At 34.4% G+C, this 21,562-nt stretch overlaps 2 protein-coding genes across 4 annotated transcripts in view; one reads left to right on the top strand and one right to left on the bottom strand.

The window, feature by feature from the left end:
* Positions 1-17,001, top strand: part of Dlc90F (dynein light chain 90F) — a 36,531-nt gene extending 19,530 nt beyond the window's left edge. For all 3 annotated transcript variants that reach the window (XM_089108315.1, XM_089108314.1, XM_089108316.1), the window contains exons 3-4: positions 4,934-5,099; positions 16,758-17,001. In XM_089108315.1, coding sequence (XP_088964441.1) covers positions 4,934-5,099; positions 16,758-16,906 — 315 coding nt within the window. In that variant the 3' untranslated portion in view covers positions 16,907-17,001. The remainder of the gene's footprint in view (positions 1-4,933; positions 5,100-16,757) is intronic.
* On the bottom strand, positions 13,386-14,490 carry LOC148955705 (uncharacterized). The gene has a single exon (XM_089108313.1). The coding sequence runs from the start codon at positions 14,241-14,243 to the stop codon at positions 14,064-14,066; it is 180 nt and encodes a 59-aa protein (XP_088964439.1). The 5' UTR covers positions 14,244-14,490; the 3' UTR covers positions 13,386-14,063.
* Positions 17,002-21,562: the final 4,561 nt, after the last annotated feature.

The raw sequence follows: 21,562 nt of genomic DNA, 5'->3' as shown, positions 1-21,562 counted from the left end.
TTTAACCCTTTCCTTCTCGATAACTGTGGCCCTGTTCCCATCTTTAACTGGGACAAGTCCAGGTTGACTATTCCCTCATTTTGTTAACATACCAGTACGATATTTTACTATTATGCCGTCTGGCTGCATCTTCCAGATCTTCGGCAGTTATATCCATGGCCTCCACTTCACAGCTACTTAATTCAGATTTTAATGCTTTCTCCACATTCTTTACATTCCTCTGATTTCCATATAATCTATCATTCAAATAATGTTTGTAGAGGCCCCTCCTCCTCTCTATCAAACATAAAGAATTTTCACTAATTTCCTAGCTGCGTTTCTAACTTTCCGCCCTAAGACAACATCAGTGACTTCATAAACTATTCTCCTAAAAGTATTCCATCCATATTACTATATTGTCAAAATTTAAACTCTCCAGTGTAGTATTCAACTGTTCCTGGGAAAGTTCCCTCAAATTCTCATCCTGGAGTCTACCAACATGATAGCAGCACTAATCAATAACAGCAATAACATGTAAACATCAATAACAGCACTCCTATATACCCTAGTATCTTGTATCGATCCTGCCAGTCTTCGGTTTAGAATAACATAATCAATAAGGTTAGGCCTTATCATCATGTGAATACCATATTAACTTATGGACCATTTAATGACCGAATAGTGTATAGGTTATAACTAGTGTTGTAACTGGTAAAATTGGTCACGATAAAATTGGGTATTTTGCGTATTTTACCGTAATTTTACGGACCCCCGTAACATTGGTATTTTACCTATTTTACGTAAATTACGTACTTTACCTATTTTACCGGTATTTTACGTATTTTACCGGTATCTTACATATTTTACTGACATATTTTGTGAGGCCTTGTAATTTTTAGAGCACAAAAGCGCGAAGAGGCTGGCAGAAAAAGGATTGAATTACTGAATATGATTTTGTTTTGTGTTTAGTTGTTCCCTGGTTTAAAAGGCCGTCTGTCCGACACAGGTCTCTTGTTGTCAGAACGATAAAGTGTATTATATTACAGGTAATTATAATTTTAAAATGGTGAAATATTAGCTGAACTAAAATTAAATTAGTTCTGTGAACTGCTAAAGACAGAAAGGGCTACAAGCAGGATCGACATATGACAAAAAAAAATAGATAGCCGAAAAAAAAATGATCTTAGACTCGTCATAAAAAAAATACTCTTTAAGTCATCAAAGTCATACTCTAAGTCATCAGAAAAAAAGATGTAGAGACGTTATTTGCCAAGTTAAATGTTGATAATGATAGAGGTAACGTGAAAAATATACTTTTGTCTTTTTGTGGACAAACGTTATTTTTCAGTAACTACTGTAGGGAGAAACCGCCCTCATATACGTAATAATTTCTATTCGTTTTAAGTTTTAATGCTACTCCTTACTTTCAGTTGAAAAAACTTGTTTTATTTTCTTTATTTAATGAAGCTTAGAGACAAACAATTTTCTAAAGGCAATGGAAAGAGTATATCAATTAAAGTAAAAGTGTTCAAAAACAACAAAAAGTAAGTAGTTACAAAAAATACAGAAAACAGTAGTCTACTTACGTAAACTAAGATACAAACTCCTAGCGTTAAGTTTTGTTGAGCAATGCCGAAGTGTTTGACGGATATTTTTTAACCAATATCGACACTTTTACACCTAGTTACAAACCCTCGAAATATTTAACGCCTTTAGATTCAGTGCTTATAAAAAGTGATGCATTATCAAAGTAGTTTGTTAAAAATAGAACATTAAAACTCGGATTAGTAAAATCAAATAAAATATCTTAGCTCAGTATTTTCAATTTAATTTTGAATACCAAAAGCCAGTACATTTGTCAACTTTATACTTCATAACTGTAGAAAATTAAATCTTTTTTCAAAGCGACAAATAGATAAATACAATCACTCCTAGAAACAAAAAAAAATGACAATAAAAATCACAAAATCGTATCCGTTCAGGGGGAAAATACAGAAATTCTTAGCATTTCGTTCAGGGGAGACATTTCTGATTATAGTGGCTTTATATATCAGCTAATTGGTACTCTTGCAATACAAGCAAAAGTTGACGGCAAATTCTTACCGAAATTGCCCGTTATTAAGTTGTTTTCCTTGTGTTTTCTATAATTTTACGAACTTTCTTGTGTTCTAATAACTGCACTAATTACTAATAAACGAATACATATTTAAGATCACAACAAATAGCTGATTATTTGACTGAATGTTATCAATAGTTAGGCTCTTATACTTTCGTTATTGACAAGGATTGTTATTTACTTACCATTCATTACTATGAAGAGTTTTTTTGCTCCAACCAAATCATATAAAACAAATGTGTGTGGAAAACTGGTTAGGGGTTACTCAGTCAAAAATTAGAACTTATATTTTCCTTATTATGGGTCAAAATCAATTGGCAGGTAGCCAACAATGGAGAAGCAAACTTTTTCCCATGGTTTTTTCCTATTCTGCTCTCTTTCCTTTAGTTTCCTTATAGGCTAATTACTTTATAGTCCCAAATTTCCAGGGGGCATGCCCCCCCCCCTCTGCCCCCCTTGCCGGCGCCAATGATCTATATGATATGAGGAATGTGGCTGAATACGGCTATTTAAACAAGCAATTTTTCTTAGGTTTAAATGTAGAAAGAAAAATGACTAATACCATTTTACTCCCAAATAATGGTAAGTTCGATTTATTTATTTTTTTTTTTTGTTTTTTTTTTGTTTTTTTTTTACAAAATGGATGTCGGAAATCAGACACTGTCGATTTGCTGAGGTATTACCCAAGAAACAAGATTACTAAAGGGATAAATTAGACAGTTAATAAAATTGATGAAACTCTAGATGAACGGATATTGCCGTTTTTAAGCCCAGGAAAATCAACTAGTGTGTAGCTACAAGGCAACTCTAAAACACCAATTTTATCCTGTATTTCTTAGGGAGCACCTTGCTTTACCTTGTCTTATCAATGTTACCTTATTTTACCAGTTTTACTTTATTTTACCAATTTTACTTACCGAGTTTTTATTTTACAGTAATTTTACAACACTAGTTATAACTAGATTTTTTATACCTATAAAATTGCAGCAGTCTTTAACCATTACTGTTTCCTTTTACTGCATCAAATTTACCTACGCTAGGATACCATCTATCCGTATTTCTACCTGGGCCTGACTATTTGTTCCTGTAGCTGTAAGTAATATTTATTGTAGTCACTACTGTCTTCATAATTCGTTTCTATAGGGGCTACTTGCATTCTATCATTAATACCTTCCCAATCTAAAGAAGACTTAGCAGCCCTGGTATATGGATATCTGAAACTCCTAAAAAGTCCAGTTCAAGGCGTCTGAATTCGTCAGTCAAAATGCCAATACGCAGTGGCGGATTCAGGGGCTGGGAGGAAATCCCAAAGATTCCACAAGATTTCATCCCAAAGATTTTTCTGGCGCCCTCATTCATTGCTTTTTTACTCTTTTTTAGAATAAATTTGGTCAATTATTGGCAAATTTGTCACATTGCCCGCCTCCCCTCCCCCCAAAATTTTTCTCATTGGTACCCTTGTCACATTGGTTCTCCCCCAAGATTTTATTCTAGATCCGCCCCGCCAATACGATAGTCATTTTTTATGTCGTAACATTCCAGGTTGCAATTTTAATATTCTTTAAATCATTGAAATTATTATGGTCTGAGGAAAAGTAATGGTCCCAAAAACAGTGCAGGACAGGGACTAACATATCTTCTCAAGTCTGGACGAAGCGCTTAAGCTGGCTTAGAATTGGACAGCAAGAAGTCCGTGGGGCTTCCAGTTGAATTGAGGCTTTGTGCAATCTTGGGCCCATCTTGATCACAATAAGACTTTCCACACTTGGCGATGCTCTTCTATCAATAAGAGTCGAAATACTGCACAGACAATGCCAAGCCTATTACCTCCAACTCATTATATATTCATGCCTACAAATATCATGCTACTACGGGGAGGCAACTCATAATAGATAACTTAGCTCGGAAGGAGTTTTTCAGCCAAGAAAGCCTGCCAAACCAAACGAAACCCGTAAGAGTTGTCCATTCATCGTTGTACAGTGCAAATTCTGTGTCATGTACTAGGCTAAAATTTTCTCGAGGGGTGCCACTCCTAAACGTTACCATTTAGCGCTGATAGCAGTCACAGTTCGGTTAGGAAAGCTCTCACAAATTTGTTTTTGCAATAAACTTTTATTATTAAGAACAATTAAAGTAATAAATATTATTCCTGAATCAGCTTCGATTAGCGATTCTTGCTTACTTGACTTTTTTTTTTTTTTGAACTGCTAGAGTTCGTTCTTTAGTCGGTTGCTTGCCTCTATAGGGGGCAATCATTATAAGTGAGTACTTGCATGTAAAAAAAGAAAATTCATTTTACCTTGTTTGTTTTAAAGATTTCATTTTGAACATGCGTAATCTAGATTACTTAGGTATATAGTTTATATAGTTAAAGATTCTAGCAAAAGGTTGGGTCTCACCTGCTCTTGCTTTGTAAAGATCTAAATCAACATTTTGATATCAGCCACTGTGCCTTGTTGGACAAAATGAAGCCCCCTTTCACTATACTTTAACCATCAAATCAGGCGTGTACGCATGTATTTATTTCAAAGAGAAGCCAAAAATAAATGAAAACAAATTTTATTGATGGTTTAAGTAAGAAGTCCCCAGAAATTCCGGAGAATTTGTGATTTCAAGGAGGTTCCCAATGTTTTTCCGAGTGTTAAACAATTTCACACTTTTGGTGTATTTTTACCTTTTACCTTACATCCTCTGAAAGTCAACACAACCAAGAGTCAACAGAAGTTTTGGATGGAAACCCCCAAAACTGGGGTTAACTTATTTAGCTAAGTATAAAAGGGTGAATATCATTAAATGTTTCCTTGACAAAAAAGATTAATTTTTTTTTTTTTTTTAAAGAACCAATTTGTTGTCGATGAAGTAAGTGCCATTATTAAAGAAGCAATCGAATCAACTATCGGAGGAAATAGTTATCAACATGGGAAAGTTAGCACATGGTCAACAACAATTATGGACACTATTCTGGCAAATTTGGTTAAGCTCCATAAACCATTTAAATATGTTGGTAGGTGCTATATTTATATAGCTATGTATATCTTATCTCTTTAAATGAACAATAATTGTATATATATATATATTTATGTAGCCTATAAATTTTTTTTATCGAAAACGGTTCCATTTTTGTTTTTTTTTTTTTTTTGAAAATTGACATCCTGGGATATTCTGGCCGGAAAAAAAATATAAATATGTCACGAGTTTGAGAATTTTTTTTTTTTTTTTTAAAGAACCAATTTGTTGTCGATGAAGTAAGTGCCATTATTAAAGAAGCAATCGAATCAACTATCGGAGGAAATAGTTATCAACATGGGAAAGTTAGCACATGGTCAACAACAATTATAGACACTATTCTGGCAAATTTGGTTAAGCTCCATAAACCATTTAAATATGTTGGTAGGTGCTATATTTATATAGCTATGTATATCTTATCTCTTTAAATGAACAATAATTGTATATATATATTTATGTATAAATTTTTTTATCGAAAACGGTTCCATGTTTTTTTTGTTTTTTTTTTGAAAATTGACATCCTGGGATATTCTGGCCGAAAAAAAAATCTAAATATGTCACGAGTTTGAGAAAACTTGTTAAGAGTCTTAATTTTGGGAAAAAAAATCACTTGAGTGACGTCATATATATGGGCACATTTCAAGAGCATAAAATACGTCATTTTTGCCTCAGGAGTGGTTGTATCACTTGCATTGTCTATGACGCATGCAAAGTTACACAAACAGCTTAGCTAAGTATAAAATACCAAGTGTAATGAGTCTATTTGCTAAAAGCGTTTTTAGCGTTTTCATAATACCTAGACAACAAAATGTAAACTAACAATTGCTTAAAATGAACGCACTGGACCATCAAATGAGGCAAGATCAAGAGGACGACCTGAGAAATGTAAATTCACAATTGGTGAAAATGAACAACATAGACACATCAAAGGTGAGACGGCCAGTCCAAGCAGCTAGGGCAAAGGGCATTGAAAAAAAAATATCTGAAGTAATGATGGACGAAAATGATGAGTAAAGAATTATGTCGTTAGAATACTCGCGAAAACTACAATTAAAACGAGTCAAAAACGAAAGTGAAGAACAGAGAAGTATGCAGTTAAAAAATAAGCGGCAGTAAAAATTACAATGAGTCAAAAACGAAAGCGAAGAACAAAGAAATACACGGCTACAAGACACGTGACAACGAGGATTGGAAAGAATCAAAAATGAAATTGAACAAAAAAGAAGGCGTTTTAAGTAGTTTCATAATACCTAGAGGACAAAAATGTAAATTTCCAATTGATCAAAATGACCAAACTGGACCATTAAATGAGACAAGATCAAGAGGACGACTTGAGAAATGTAATACACGGATGAAAATGAACAACGTAGACCATCAAATGTGATGAGACCAACTGAGTAGCATAGGTAAAGGGCATTGAAAAAATGTCTGAAGCAATAATAAACGAAAATGAATAACAAAGACATATGTCGTTAGAATACTTGTGGAAACGGCAATTACAACGAGTAAAAAACGAAATTGATGAAAAAAGAAATGTGTGGTTAAAAGATAAGTGACAGTGAGAATTACAATGAGTCAAAAACGAAAGTGAAGAACAAGAAAATGTGCGTTTACGAGGATCACTTTACTGATTCCTCATTGCTGAAATGAGGATCAGGACGAATCAAAAATGAAAAGGAAGAACAAAGAAATACGTGGTTAAAAGGTATGCTACAGCGAGGACAAAGAAATATGCACTTAGAAGATAAGTGCCAGCGAAAATCACAAGCGACAGCGAGAATCAGAACGTGTCAAATGAAATTGACGAACAAAGAATTGTGTGGTTAGCAGACACGCAAAAGTGAGTATAAGAACGTGTCAAAAATGTCACTTGTTCTCTGAATAGTTCCACAAACAAATGTTTCGATTTAGCTTCATTCTACGTAAGAGATGGCCGAACCATCAATAGCCGTAAGCTTTTCAGCTTCACAGTAGCTGGACAAATTTTTTACAAAATCAATTTAGCGGTATATCCATCACAAACCATTGAAGTTTGAACCATCTTCATTTAGCCAAATTTACTTTTTAGACCCTATAAGGCTGTGGAAGAACGCCTTGCACATCCAAGAAATTATGGGATCTCACGTAACCTAATGGATCCCTTGGAAGAAATTTTGTGAGACACAAACAACTACACCGAAAGTCACACGAAAATGTGAGAAGGGGAGGATGATGTAAATGAACCTGCTGATTCACTGGGACATCAAGCTCAGTTAAAAAACAAGTGACTATATATATATATATATATATATATATATATATATATATATATATATATATATATATATATATATATATATATATATATATATATATATATATATATATATATATATATATATATATATATATATATATATATATATATATATATATATATATATATATATATATATATATATATATATATATACTTATTTATAATTTTTTTTTGTCAAGACGGCTCAATTTTTTTATCGGTACCCTGGAATTTTGTGGCCTGAAAAAACGATCTAGGTGGGTCCTGAGTTTGAGAAGAGTCGTTTAGAGCCATGATTTTGGGGGAAAAGCATGTGAAGGACGTCATATTTATATGCAAACCAAAAGCATAACTTGCATTATTTTCCCCCCATGAGTGGTCGTATCGTTTTTGTTATATACGACACAGCAAAATTACAGAAGATGGCAAATGACTCCGAACAGCTAAAGAAAAAGGAATGGAACAAGGATCAGCAAAAATAACGTTGAATTGCAAATGAAAATGTTGAATTACGAAATCAGCGGTTACAAGTCAAACGAATGAAGGAACGTGTTAGTTTAGCTTGGTTGAGTCTGTGAAGGATAAATAAGAGGAAGGAAGTGAATTTCAGGATCAACTGAAATTGCTGACTTTTCTCCCTAGAATGAAGAATTGTTATTTTAGTGTCTGCAAAGATACACAAGAAGGAGAAAATGAATTTACGCCTGAATTTCATAACAACCCTGGAACGAAATAAAGTATTTTTGGCTTCTGTGAAGGATAAACAGGAAAGAACAATTGAATTCATGCCAGAAAAAAATCATGTGAGCGACGTCACAGTTACATACTTTGAAAGGGAAGAATTACATCATTTTCCCCTGGGATGGCCATATCGTTTTAAGTATTGATGGCGCATGCAAAATTACAAAAGAATGACAAATGACTCCAAATAGCTTAAGAAAAAGGAATGGAACAAGAAACAGCAAAAAAAACATTACAATGACATTGAATTTCAAACGAAAATGTTACTTAAAACTAAAGAATAACACGATAATGATGCTATTGTGTAATTTAAATATTTCAGATATGACAATAGAATAAAGACCGTGCTGTTTAGCTGTGCTGTTTACCCTGTAAAGGATAAACAGGAAGGCAGAATTAAATTCCTGCCCGAATTTCTTAATTCAACCGAAATTTTCTGATTTGCCACCATATGACTTGAAACTAAAGAATAAAACGATGATTATGGCAATGCGTAATTTAGATATTTCAGAGGGCATAGGCATTGGAACATTTCTGGTTGTTACTTAATTATATAACAATGTAATTGAAGCAAAAATATAACGCCTGGGGAAAGGCTGGGAAAGAAGTTTTTTTTTGGTATCTATGACGTCATACAAAATTATAAAGTTATGAATGAAACCGAACAGCTAAAGCAAAAGGTATGGAAAAGCGTCTGAGGGAAAGATGCTCGGTAATGAAGCGCAAACAAGATTTGTTGTTAGAAGAGATGCGACAGCAACCTCCACAATGAATCCCAACTGACAACAATTGACAAAGAAATCTTCGGTTGGAAGAAAAGCAACAGTGAGAATCACAACGAGTCCCAGGAGAAAACAAAGCCTGTAAAATGAATACACCAGCGTTTTTAATTCGGTTCAAATTGCTGATTAGACACCTCATGACTTAAAACTAAAGAATAGCGCAATTATTAAGCTAATGGCACATGCGCCCCTCCTTGGCTAGCACTGCAGGCACTTGTTCTGTCCATGAAATTGTATGCCTGAAAAATTTGCCCGATATTCAATGAAGGAGGGAAATATCCCCAAACAGTCACGGAATCTTAATGAAAATCGCATCGTCATATTCAGTGTATCGGAGAACCCTACTATGGATGTTTCAAGCTCTCATCTGCAAAAATATAGAATTTTGTATTTTGTTGCCAGCTATTAATTAAACAGAAAAAAAAAATTCAAAGATATCTCCTGATAACACATTATAGAGTTATGTCAGTTCGAAAACGAAGAGAAGTTAAGAAATAAAGTCAAGCAATTATTCAAACTCTAAAAAAAAAACAAAAACAAGAATTAATAGTAATGAATGAATAAAATCTGAAACGAAAGCAATTTAAAATGAGTAACAAGAAGAAACTTAAAACGGACGTATGTAACCACAAATAATAGTTTGGTGCCAACTCTCAATCCCCCGAAGGAAGATATAGTTGTCCTCGCGTGCTTATCTAGTCTATGATAGTTTTGGTGAAATTTATTTATTAATCCCATTCATTTGTAAATTTATTTGTGAAATTTATTTGTAAACCTTGAAAAATATATTTTCAAGGTATGTCGAATGGTGCAACTTAAAACATCCCTGAGATTTATTTAAAAGGATATTAAGGCCAAAAAGGATAACCGTATCGTTCTTGTTCAAGCCTAGAGAAGCTTGTGTAATGTTGTGTGAAAATCCTTTCGCGAATGATACCTGACCTTTCCTACAAATTGTTTACTTTTTCCTATTAGCTTATAGGCGTTTACAAAGCGCTCTCGATTGGTTCAACTTGAAAACTTTTCCATTTAGTTTTTTCGTTTCGTCTTTTGATAAATTAGTACTAAACAGTGTGCATATATATATATATATATATATATATATATATATATATATATATATATATATATATATATATATATATATATATATATATATATATATATATATATATATATATATATATATATATATATATATATATATATATATATATATATATATATATTTTTTTTTTTTTTTTTTTTTTTTTTTTTTTTTTTTTTTTTTTTTTTTTTTTTTTTTTTTTTTTTTTTTTTTTTTTTTTTTTTTTTTTTTTTTTTTTTTTTTTTTTTTTTTTTTTTTTTTTTTTTTTTTTTTTTTTTTTTTTTTTTTTTTTTTTTTTTTTTTTTTTTTTTTTTTTTTTTTTTTTTTTTTTTTTTTTTTTTTTTTTTTTTTTTTTTTTTTTTTTTTTTTTTTTTTTTTTTTTTTTTTTTTTTTTTTTTTTTTTTTTTTTTTTTTTTTTTTTTTTTTATATATATATATATATATATATATATATATATATATATATATATATGTATATATATATATTTTTTTTTTTTTTTTTTTTTTTTTTTTTTTTTTTTTTTTTTTTTTTATATATATACACATGATTCCTTAAACACTTGTATGCTATCTAAGTACTAAATCTTTCGCCATCCCCCCCGATCAAATAATTTTTTTTTAAACCATTTTTTTTTCTTTCATTTCTTTCATTTACATTTCGTTTTCAAAACTACTTGAAAATTAGCTGCAGGGCAATAGTTTCCACCTCTTTTTGTTTGATAAGTTAGTTTAATGCATCTTTAGTTCAGTTTTGCTAAATTGGAAGCGCTGAAGCGATCCCACTAGGTATATGCGCTGTTCTTTAAGATTGTATTTAAATAAAAATGTTGTAATGTAATCTAGAACAACTTTTATTCAACTCGATTTTCTAGCCTACACATGAACGTAAAAAACGAAACAAACCCTATATACACTAGGGGCAATGGGCTAAACAGAAGAGGCTAAGAGTAAAAAATATCCTTGATACTGGTTATTCATATGAACTAACTACATGCACAATACTGATGATGCAAACAAACATGCACTTCTTTCCCCGCCAATATACTACTGGAATCGCCATACTAAAATCAATCCAAAATTTCCACAATCATCCTCCAGTCATAGATAAAAGGAAATCAAACAGTTCGTTGTAACGAACTGTAAGTAAGAAGCGACCCGGCTCAATGGTAACCAAAACTCTAGAAAACGGTATTTTGTTACCAATAGATACATCAAAAGAATCAGATTTTATTGCTGATTTCAAATAGATAGGTTTCATCAAATTTAGTCCTACCCATCAAAAGTGACGCGCCTGAGAAAAGTTGGCTGATTTTCGAAAAAAGGGGGGAAGATCCCCTAAGAGCTATAAAACTTTAATGAAAATCACACCATCATATTCAGCGTATCAGAGAACCTTACTGTAGAGGTTTCAAGCTCCCATCTACAAAAATGTGGAATTTTGCATTTTTTGCCACAAGAAAGATCACGGGTGCGTGTTTATTTGTTTGTTTTTTTTTTTTTTCCCAGGGGTGATCGTATCGACCCAGTTGTCCTAGAAGATCGTGGGAGGGCTCATTGGAATGGAAATTAAAAGTTCTAGTGCCCTTTTTAAGTGACCAAAAAAAAATGGAGGGCCACTAGGCCCCCTCCCACGCTAATTTTTTTCCCAAAGTCACCTGATCAAAATTTTGAGATAGCTCATTTTGTTCAGCATGTTCGAAAATATAATAAATATGTCTTTTAGGATGACTTAATCCCCCGAAGTTCTCGGGGGAGAGGGCTGAAAAGTTATGAACTTTACCCAATGTTAACATATAGTATTGGTTATTTGGAAGTATACAGACGTTTTCAGGGGATATTTTTCCTGGGAGTGGGGGGGGGGGGGGGTCGTCGGTTTTTTGGGAGGATCTTTCCATGAATGAAGGTTTAATGGGGGAAGGGACATTGCTATGAAGGGGACGCCGGACTTACCAGCATTATTAAAAAAAAGATCAGAAATTTAATATAAAAAAAACAAGTATTTTAACTGCAATAGCAGCAACATCGAAACTTTAAACGAACAGAAAATATTACATATATGATTGGGTTCACCCCGTAGTCCATACCTCGCTCTTTAAGCCAAAGATTTTTTAGTACTTTCATAAGAGCTATATATTCTAATTAACGGCCTTTGTGATTAAGCGGTCATTTTTAAAGAATTGGAACAAAATTTGAACTTTCGCTTAAAGAGCAAGGTGTTGACTAGGGGGCGAACCCCCTAATAAACAAATTAAAAATATATGAATATAGAAGTTGGTTACGTAAGTTACTTCGTAAGTTACGTAATTAATATGAAAATTTTGTTTTAATTATTCATGTACGGTGAGCCAAGATCAAAACCTGCATTTATTCAAAAACTTTCAAATTTAAATAAAAAAAACAAGTTTTTTAAACTGAAAGTAAGGAGCGACATTAAAACTTAAAACGAACAGAAATTATTCCGTATATGAAAGGGACTGTCCCCTCCTCAATGCCTCGCTCTTTACGCTAAAGGTTGACTATGTCTCACAACTTTGTTTTCTAAAACAATAAAAATTGTAGCGTGAAGAGCGAGGCGCTGAGGATGGGACAGTCCCTTTTATATACGGAATAATATCTGTTCGTTTTAAGTTTTAATGTTGCTCCTTACTTTCAGTTTAAAAAACTTGTTTTTTTATTTAATCACTGAAAGGAATATGACAAACACAAAGGAATTAGTGTTTAAATCTAAGAAATGATCTTACATGTTGTGTGATATTCCTTGTGAATTGGGCACTTTTTTCTATAGGTCTTTTAATTGGCGAATGTTTGGAGGTTTTTCCATTATTTTCCCATGTCTTGTTTATATAGGAACGTTCCAATAGGAACGTCCTAGGTTTAGTCTTTTTACTGGACAAAATTCTATCCTTCTGTCACCATTACCTCTGTTGAGTCCTTTCGACTGAGGTATTAATGATTAATCTTTTTAAAGTTCATTTTCCGTGCATTATTTAAATTGGGGAAGAGTAGAAAGGAAAAAAAAAATCTCCTTCTACCATTACCTCTATTGAGTCCCTTTAGTTTGACTGTCTAATCAATCGTGACCAGTCGAAACATTCTAACATTAGCTTGTTTTATCTGGTAAATATACACATGTTTCCATTGGTGCTATAGGGTCAAGGTGAAGACACTACTTAGTGCCTTCTTTATGGTCTCTCAAAATATATAATAATCATTTTCCTTACAAATTCACCCCCCTTCTTGTGATCCCATATATAGCCTTAAAATATAGGCTTTCCAAGATTAAAACAAACGCTTAGACAGCAAAATTCTTTCTTTATTAGGCACCATGTTTTAATGAACCCTTAACTGGTCGGGTGTTTTTTTACGTAACTGGTCGGGTTGGGTAAATATTTACCCCATAACTAAAAACGCTTGTAAATAAAAGCTATTTCAGATAGGAACTTGTAATTTAGCTTTAAGCAAATACAATCAAATACAATATATTTCACATTATAATGAATTATCTAGATATATTCTGGACAAACTTCGTTGAGGTGGTCCTTGAAGCACCCCTTTTTGCAGATGTTGCAGACCCTAGTCTTCTTCTGGTCAGCTGAAAGAGGACAGAGACTGCAGCGTCTAAACTACCTGTAGACTCGATTCCAACAATATTGAACACCTAGCTTTCGAAGTTCTCGAGGAAGGGAGTTGATGGATACTCTAACCTTCAAATGAGGCTTCTTAAGGGATAGTCTCAACTGTGTGAGGATTTGTTGGCGCTGGATCAATTTTTCTTGACTTCTTGTTGTGTTGACAAGTACTCCTGTGTTTACGCCTGCAATATCAAGCATTGCAAAGAAGATTGCAAGTGACCAGCGCTGACAGTGGTGGCTGGTAGCGTAGTTGGCACATTTTTGTCGAGGAGTACCAGCTGTCCGCGGTTATATTTTTGTTCGCATTCAAGACTGGCACACCCAGAGTCAGGCGGTGGCTGCTTAGATCATTTCGTTCTACGTCTCTACTGACAAATACACCCACGGGCTTTTTCCGCCACCTTGCAAGAGAAACGTCATTTTCGTGTAACGTACTCAAGATCTAGGGTTCCTGTACATCTAGAGATTTAGTTTGAAGGGCTTCTACATCTTCCTCTTGGTCAGCTTCGACTTCTATGGCATCTTCTTCGATGTCTTCTAACTGAAAATCAGGATCTCTATCGCGACCTTCATCTCCATCTGTTAGATCTGATAGATCTTCTTCTCTTTCAAGAAGCTCCATGACTTCTTCCTCAGTTAGCTTTTTGTGGCTACTGATCTTGGCTTCCTAGAAAAGTAAGGAATTAATGGGAAAGGCAAAGGAGGGTAAAAATGTTCAACTTCTTGGCAAGAAATACTTTGGAACTGCAGAAACGCGAAATTTACTACTAAAAATGTTGCAAGACCTTCAGTATTGGTATAGATAAATGATGGAAGTAGTGCAATTATAGTCTCCCTATCGAATGTTAGCCATTCAGACTCTCTAAGAACCGTTTTTCAAAATATTTGACCCTCTTTTCAGTTTTTTTTTTTGTTACGTAAGTGTTCGGGTGTGTTAAAAACAACCCCAGGCTCCCTAACCTCCTTTCTGGATGGATGCAGTAGGTCGAATGACTCACCAAAGGTTCTCCGTGGGGTGTTGGAAGTTTACAAGGAACCACTATGGCGTAGCCCCAGGGGTATTGAGAAATATCAAAAACAAAAGTACTTGGGGTAATATTTTACCCCACCTGACCAGTCAAGGGTTAAGCACATTAATTTGCTTACTTTCATTGATATCCACCCTCGTGAATCATTTTTAAATAATATTCGATATCCAACAAATCTGAAATTCTTTTACTATCAGATATTGGTCTAATGGTTTTAATGAGTCAAAAAATCTGTTTGCAAAGAAAATGATGTATCAACAAATGCAAAACATCACAAAAATATATTAATTAGGGCTATGTGTTGGACCACCAGGGGTGAAAGGTGGGGTGCATTTGCGAATGAATTGATTATTACGTTTAGAAAGAGTATAATAAAAGGTAGCGAGTAGGAGGCTCACCTTATTCCTAAGAAGTAATGGAATCATGTATATATTTACCAATAACGAATCCAGGATTTTTTTTTGGAGGGGGGGGGGCAAAGATACTTACGTGTTATAGCGACCACACCAAAAGAGTGAAGTTATGTTAATCGTAATGAAATATACCAAAATGTGATGAAAATATAACACTTTAGAAACAAGATAATGGAAAACACAACAGAGAATTATGGAAAACAAGCCGCCCAGAACGCATTATATTAAATACCTAACCACCGCTATATATTAAAAATTTAATAAAAATATACCTGCAAAGTAGTTTCTCTCGCTCAGGCAAAGCTGATTATCTCCGAGTGAACAAAGAAAACCGGTTTTATTACAGATCCAAAGCAAAGTGTGGTCGCTATAACAGGTAAGTACCTTTACAAAAAAAACTTTGAAAACGCATAAAATTTTTTTCCATTTTCATTTTTGTTACGTTTTTACGAGTTGGACATACATTTCAGGGGCGGGGGGCTAAAAAAATTGTAAGCAGAGAGCCTAGTATAATATCAACGCCAAATAATAATATCTTAAACCATATTTGCATGACATAGCAAGAATACAAATTAAAGATGGGGATACAGAATGAGGTTTTTAAGATCAACGAAAACACTGCGAGTAACATTGTTTTTGTTAATTTGTAAATATTTGTAAGTGGCTCGCTTTTAAAATTAAGATATTTTGGCTTTTGAAATTCTTGATTCTGGTAAATTTGATTTATTCCCTTGTTGGTATCCCTTATTGGTCGGATTATAAGGTTTTTGAATATTTCGAATTTAGTATTTCATTATTTTTTATTTTCGTTCCCTGCTTTGATTTTTCTTACCATTTTGTTTTTATCCAATATTTTTTTAGTATTTTCAATCAGAAAATGTGAACGTGTTTCTTTGTAACTTTCTCTTATAGTGCTGAAGAAGAGAAGCTGTTGTCCTCGCGAAATATTTGCCTTTTCGTCCAGTATTTTCGTTAACCTTAAAAAACTTAATTCGCGATCTTTATTTTCTTTATTTTTTTTCTTTGAGCAGATACGGCTTATATGTTGTAATTCCGGACAGTAGTTTCAAGGCCAAAGTCTTTAATTTGTTATTGTACTGATAAATCACACTACTGAATAAGAGCCGGGAACTAGGAGGAGATTGGAGGAATTTTGATTGAGATTGGAGATTGGAAACTAGGAGGAGTCTCTGTTTCCCTCTGAAAGGATTAAGCTTAATAGTCCTGCCCGGAGGAAGTCTATAGTATATAAGGTTTTACAATGTTGTCACAATGTAGACCAAGTTTTAAAGTCTAGTCTTCCGGCTTTCAAGTCACGGGCAAGTAAGTTTCTTATTTCTCGTGAGTGAATTTGATGTGAAGCCCGCTCCAGGTTGTCATTCTATTAAAGATTATTTCACTGACTTTCTTAGCTGTTATTTTTTTCTATCTACTTCTTGTCTTTTCCTCTTTCTCTCTTTTTTTCCCTTTATTCCTTCATCAGATGAGTTTCTTGTGTGTTGAGTAGCTCGGTATGAATGTTGTTTTAATTAGCTGAGAGTGATAACCTCGCTTGCCCTTTCAAGCTTGTTGCCTTTCTTGGCAGGCGAAAGGCGAATAGTGTGTGTTTTCTTTTTTAATAAATGTATATCTCATCTCATAGTAATATAAAGTCTTAACTGTATTACAAATAAAAGTTGAAACTTTCTTTTGTAGTGTCCTGTGTGATAATGCAGAAAACTGGTGCTGGCCTCCAAACAGCTGCTTCATGTCTGTGGGACAACGATACCGATGGCAGCTCTACACTCAGATGGGAAAACAAAACTATGTATTGCATAGTGTCTGTCTACGGGCTAGCTGTTTAGTAGATATTCATGCCATTTTCTACAAATTTAATTGAACGCTTTGATTTACTGCTTTCTTTTGATGTTTATACGGAATTAAATGAATTTTAGAAGTTCTTTCCTTAAGTCTTTAATTTGTTACTGTACTGATAAATCACACTAATGAATAGAAGCCCGAAACTAGGGAGGAGATGTGGCCGAGCCCTATTTTCCTCTGAAAACACATTTTTTCAGTACTTTGCGAATAGTTTACCTGATTTGGTGTGCTTTTAAATTATTTTGGTGCTTTTTATTTGGGACAATTAGGATGTTAAACAAAGTGAACTCGTGGGTATCGATAATGCTGTGGATGTTGTCAGTGGTGTCGTTGAGGGTGGGGGAAAGGGGAGGGGGGTCAGTTCCCCCCAATAATTTTGAAAAAATAAATAACCTATTAGGTATACCACTACTAATGCCACCACTGCTACTACAACTATTGCTACTACACAAGCTAAGGGTATCAAGGTGAAACTCTCAATGAATATTTAAGTGGATGTTAAACTAAATCAAAACGAGCTATGATCATGTAGATTGTCGAAAGGGCGACAAAGCAATAGCAGAATAACGGCTATTGCGCTGCCTATTATTTTTTGTTTCGGCTTTGTGCGGCCTGCTGATATCAATGCTATTCATTAATATAAATCAGTGAACCTACAACAAATCAATTTAATAAAAAATCATAAATAATATTTCAATAAATCACGTATGTTAAAAGTTTAGCATAACGCATTAAATCTTACTGAGTCAAAATCCATTCAAAATTATGAGCAAACAAATAGCGCCATACCCGGCGCTACTAGAATAGAGCTTGGTTCAATTATGAAATTGAGCATCCTGTGCTGGGCGTGGGGAGCTGGGGGAATTTGAGGGTGGTTGTGTACTGCAGCATTAGTGGTGAATCTGGCTGAAGAAAGCCAAGTGTTTACGACATTCACCTTTGCCCACCCAAAAGCTTGTTTACGCTATACTACTGTCTTCTGCCTTTTCTTCACTGCCGCTTAAAAAGCTCCTACTTCAATAGTACTCCCTCTTGCCCCCCCCCCCTATAGAAATACTCTAGCTGCGCCCCTGGATGTCGTGGTCGTGGATGTTATGGGAAACAAAATGAACACATGGATTTCAATATCAAATTATTTCTTCAGTGATCAGTGATTTGATCAAATGAGTTCATTTATTTGCAAATATTTTTGACTGCACACCATTTGGAGATCCTTTGTTGTCGTCGCATGCCACCTGCTCGTTTGGCTACTGTATTTGTTACAAAATATTATATTACAATAAAAGCCCAATTTACGGGGTTTTTATGGTCATTGCTTCGCTCGCAACCTGTGACTTCGGCGTTTTCGAACGACATGCCGTATATCGCAAATGAATCACGTCATTCTGATGGAAGTTCTATGAATTTTTGATTTTCACGTTGTTTGCAAAAAAATTATAACTCTGTACATTATGGTGCTTACTACAGTATATGTTTAAACGTTTGTAAGACTTCGTTTAATAGTGTAGGAGTACATCGCATATTTAGATTTTTTCATAGACCACTTCATGGGCTCTTTGTCTACCTTGTCAGTTTGCCCATTGCCTGGTCATCATCAATATCTAGTCAGTATTTTACAGTAAAACCTTCCAGTTTATAATAAGAAAGCTCATTTAATGTCAAAAAAAGGCCCTGTCTAAAAAAATTTGTTTGTGGTCATATGGACTGACAATAAAAATCATGTAAGTATTGGGGACAATGAGAAACTACTACTAATACTAACAACTCGCTGCTGCAACAAACCGTCTGAGGCTTGGTCACCCACATCACGTCACGACAAGTTGGTCACCACATCTGTCACCCACAGAACGTATTCTAGCCATCCCAACCTTTCATTGTAGTCCTCAAAAGCGGGATTGACCGACATTTTTCGTGCATCTTACTGTTTGAGATACAGTCAGTCAGTCGGATGATTAATCTTAACGGGGGTGCTATGTTGGTATATGATAAATTCAAAGACAGGGAATGTTGATTCTGGCCAAATTTTAGGTACGGTCGAGTCAAATTATAATCACACCTGTGGATAAAATTGAAATCCTGAGTGACTACAGTGCCAGTGATATATATCGTTAGTAAGTTTTTAAGTAAAGCAATATTCAACTATCAAGCGTAATGTCTATTGTTGACCCATCAATGTGAAGATGTAATCCATGGTTTGTCTAAAATTAGAAAAGAATAGTAGACACTACTCGGGAACTATATAGTGTTGATATGGGTTTTCCAAAATAATACTGTCTTTTCGGCTGGTCCTTCACTAAAGTTTGAAAGTAGACCGGGAAGCCGAAGTTGACTAACCTACTTTCGCTTAGTTTAATTTTAATTCAATTTTAAGTATCTTTAACTGAACTTGCTCGAAATAACTGTGAGACTCATCGGACATTTCTATTTTTGTGTTTCTAAATAATTTTATTATTCTAATCTCGTTCGCCACAATAAACAAAGCACTCTTGCGAATTTTCGATAACTCGAACCATTTCCACCTTCCAAGTACTTTCAAGGGTCATATCAGATAGAACTTCTCTGAAGAAGTAAAACTAACATAAATTGGTCAAATGGTGTTTTTGGCAACCTTCAGGTTAACAACAATTGATGGAGACATCAATTGATATTGATGTTGATTGATAACTATCAATTTCTCCATCAATTGATAGAAATTGATGGAGACATCAGATATATAAACTTTATTCATTTTAATTTTACCCATGAAAAGCTAAGACCGTAAGAAAGTCTTATTGATTTTCGAAAAACCGGGCAAACACGCCCAAAAATTCAAGCGTTATTACTGAAAATCACATCATCGGATGCAAAATATCAGTAAACCCTAATGCATAGGTTTCAAACTCTACAAGTATATACAAAATTTGGAGTTTGTATTTTTGGCCAGAAGAAAGGTCACGGATGCGTGTTTTTTTTCAGGAGTGACCGTGTATAACCAATGGTCCTAGAAGATCGGGAGGGGGCTCATGCGAATGGGCCCCCTCTAGCACCCTTTCAAATGACCAGAAAAATTAAAGGACAACTAGTCCCCCTCTCATACTCTTTTTTTCCCCAAAGACAACCGATAAAATTTTGGGATTGCCATTTGATTTGCATTGTTGAAAAGTCCAATAACTATGCGTCTGAGGATGACTTGACTCCTCCCCACCAGCCCCTGGGGAAAGGGCTGTAAGGTATGCAACTTATCCATTGTTCACATATGGTATTTGTAATTGGGAAGTATTCCGACATTTTTTTTTTGGGGGGGGGGATATTCCACGGTGGTGAAAGGGTCTCTGTAATTTATATACGGAATTATCTACACATATTTTGATATCTTACTCCTATAACCATAATTTTTTGGAATGTCATCCAAATGAGTGTTTCATTTGAATTTATAAGATGAATTGCTAGTGGAATGACCTCTACCACTTGCATTTTGCAAAAATATGATACTACTACTAACAACAGTAGAAGGGGAGGTTCTACTCCCACGCGACACCCCTGCTGCCACCTATAACTTTTTTACATAGTTTAATGAGGACAGGGTCAATGACCTCTTTCTCAATGGTCTCTTTCTCCAGGTGTGTTTTTGGCACGCTCTCAGCGAATGTGAGTTTCCAAGGTACCTAACTCGACATGACACATGACACGTGACACATGACACATGACACATGACACGTGGCACATGACACGTGACACATGACACATGAAACATTACAAATGACACATGACACATGACACGAAACATGACACATGACGAATGACACATGACACGTGACATATGACACAAGAATGATGTAATCAACTAGGACAAATGGTTTTTCTGAGAAATTTATTACATAATCGGTAGAACCCTATCAGGAGGTCGTGACGGGGGTCCATATATGGACATAGAATGACGTATTCGACTAGGAAAATGGATTTCGGAGAAATTGATTACATAATCAGTAGAACCCTATCAGAAGGTCATGACGGGAGTCCATACATGGGCATAGGAATGACGTAATCGACTAGGACAGTTGGATATCTGATAAATTGATTAAATAATCGGTTGAACCATATCAGGAGGTCGTGACGGGGGTCCATATATGGACATAGAATGACGTAATCGACTAGGAAAATGGATATCGGAGAAATTGATTAAATAATCGGTAGAACCCTATCAGAAGGTCATGACGGGAGTCCATACATGGGCATAGAATGACGTAATCGACTAGGACAGTTGGAATATTTCAGTAGTGGTATGTTGTGACTTACCTTGTCACAGTTACATTTTCTTGATTTCTCAAAGTTCATTTTGGATTTCTTTCGTTGAAATGCAAGAGTTGGAATATTTCAGTAGTGTTTTGTCGTGGTTTACCTTTGTCACAGTTACATTTTCTTGATTTTTCAAAGTTCATTTTGGATTTCTTTCATTGAAATGCAAGAGTTGGATTATTTCAGTAGTGTTTTGTCGTGCTTTAGATTATTACAGTTGCATTTTCTTGATTTTTCAAAGTACATTTTGAATTACATTCCTTGAAATGCGAGATTTGACATTTTTACGTAGGTCGATGTCGTTGTTTACCGTGTCACAGCTGCATTTTATTGATTTTTCAATCTTAATTTTGAATTTCTTTTGG

This window comes from Artemia sp. Qi Xiang Cuo, chromosome 2 (assembly GCF_049724085.1).
Source record: "Artemia sp. Qi Xiang Cuo chromosome 2, ASM4972408v1, whole genome shotgun sequence".
In the NCBI taxonomy this organism is placed as follows: Eukaryota; Metazoa; Arthropoda; class Branchiopoda; order Anostraca; family Artemiidae; genus Artemia; species Artemia sp. Qi Xiang Cuo.
The sequence above is the reverse complement of the archived record's forward strand: the minus strand, read 5'-3'. Positions and strand labels throughout refer to the sequence as shown.

Coding starts and splice junctions, on each gene's coding strand:
- LOC148955705 (XM_089108313.1), bottom strand. CDS start 14,243: ATGGAGCTTCTTGAAAGAGAAGAAGATCTATCAGATCTAACAGATGGA.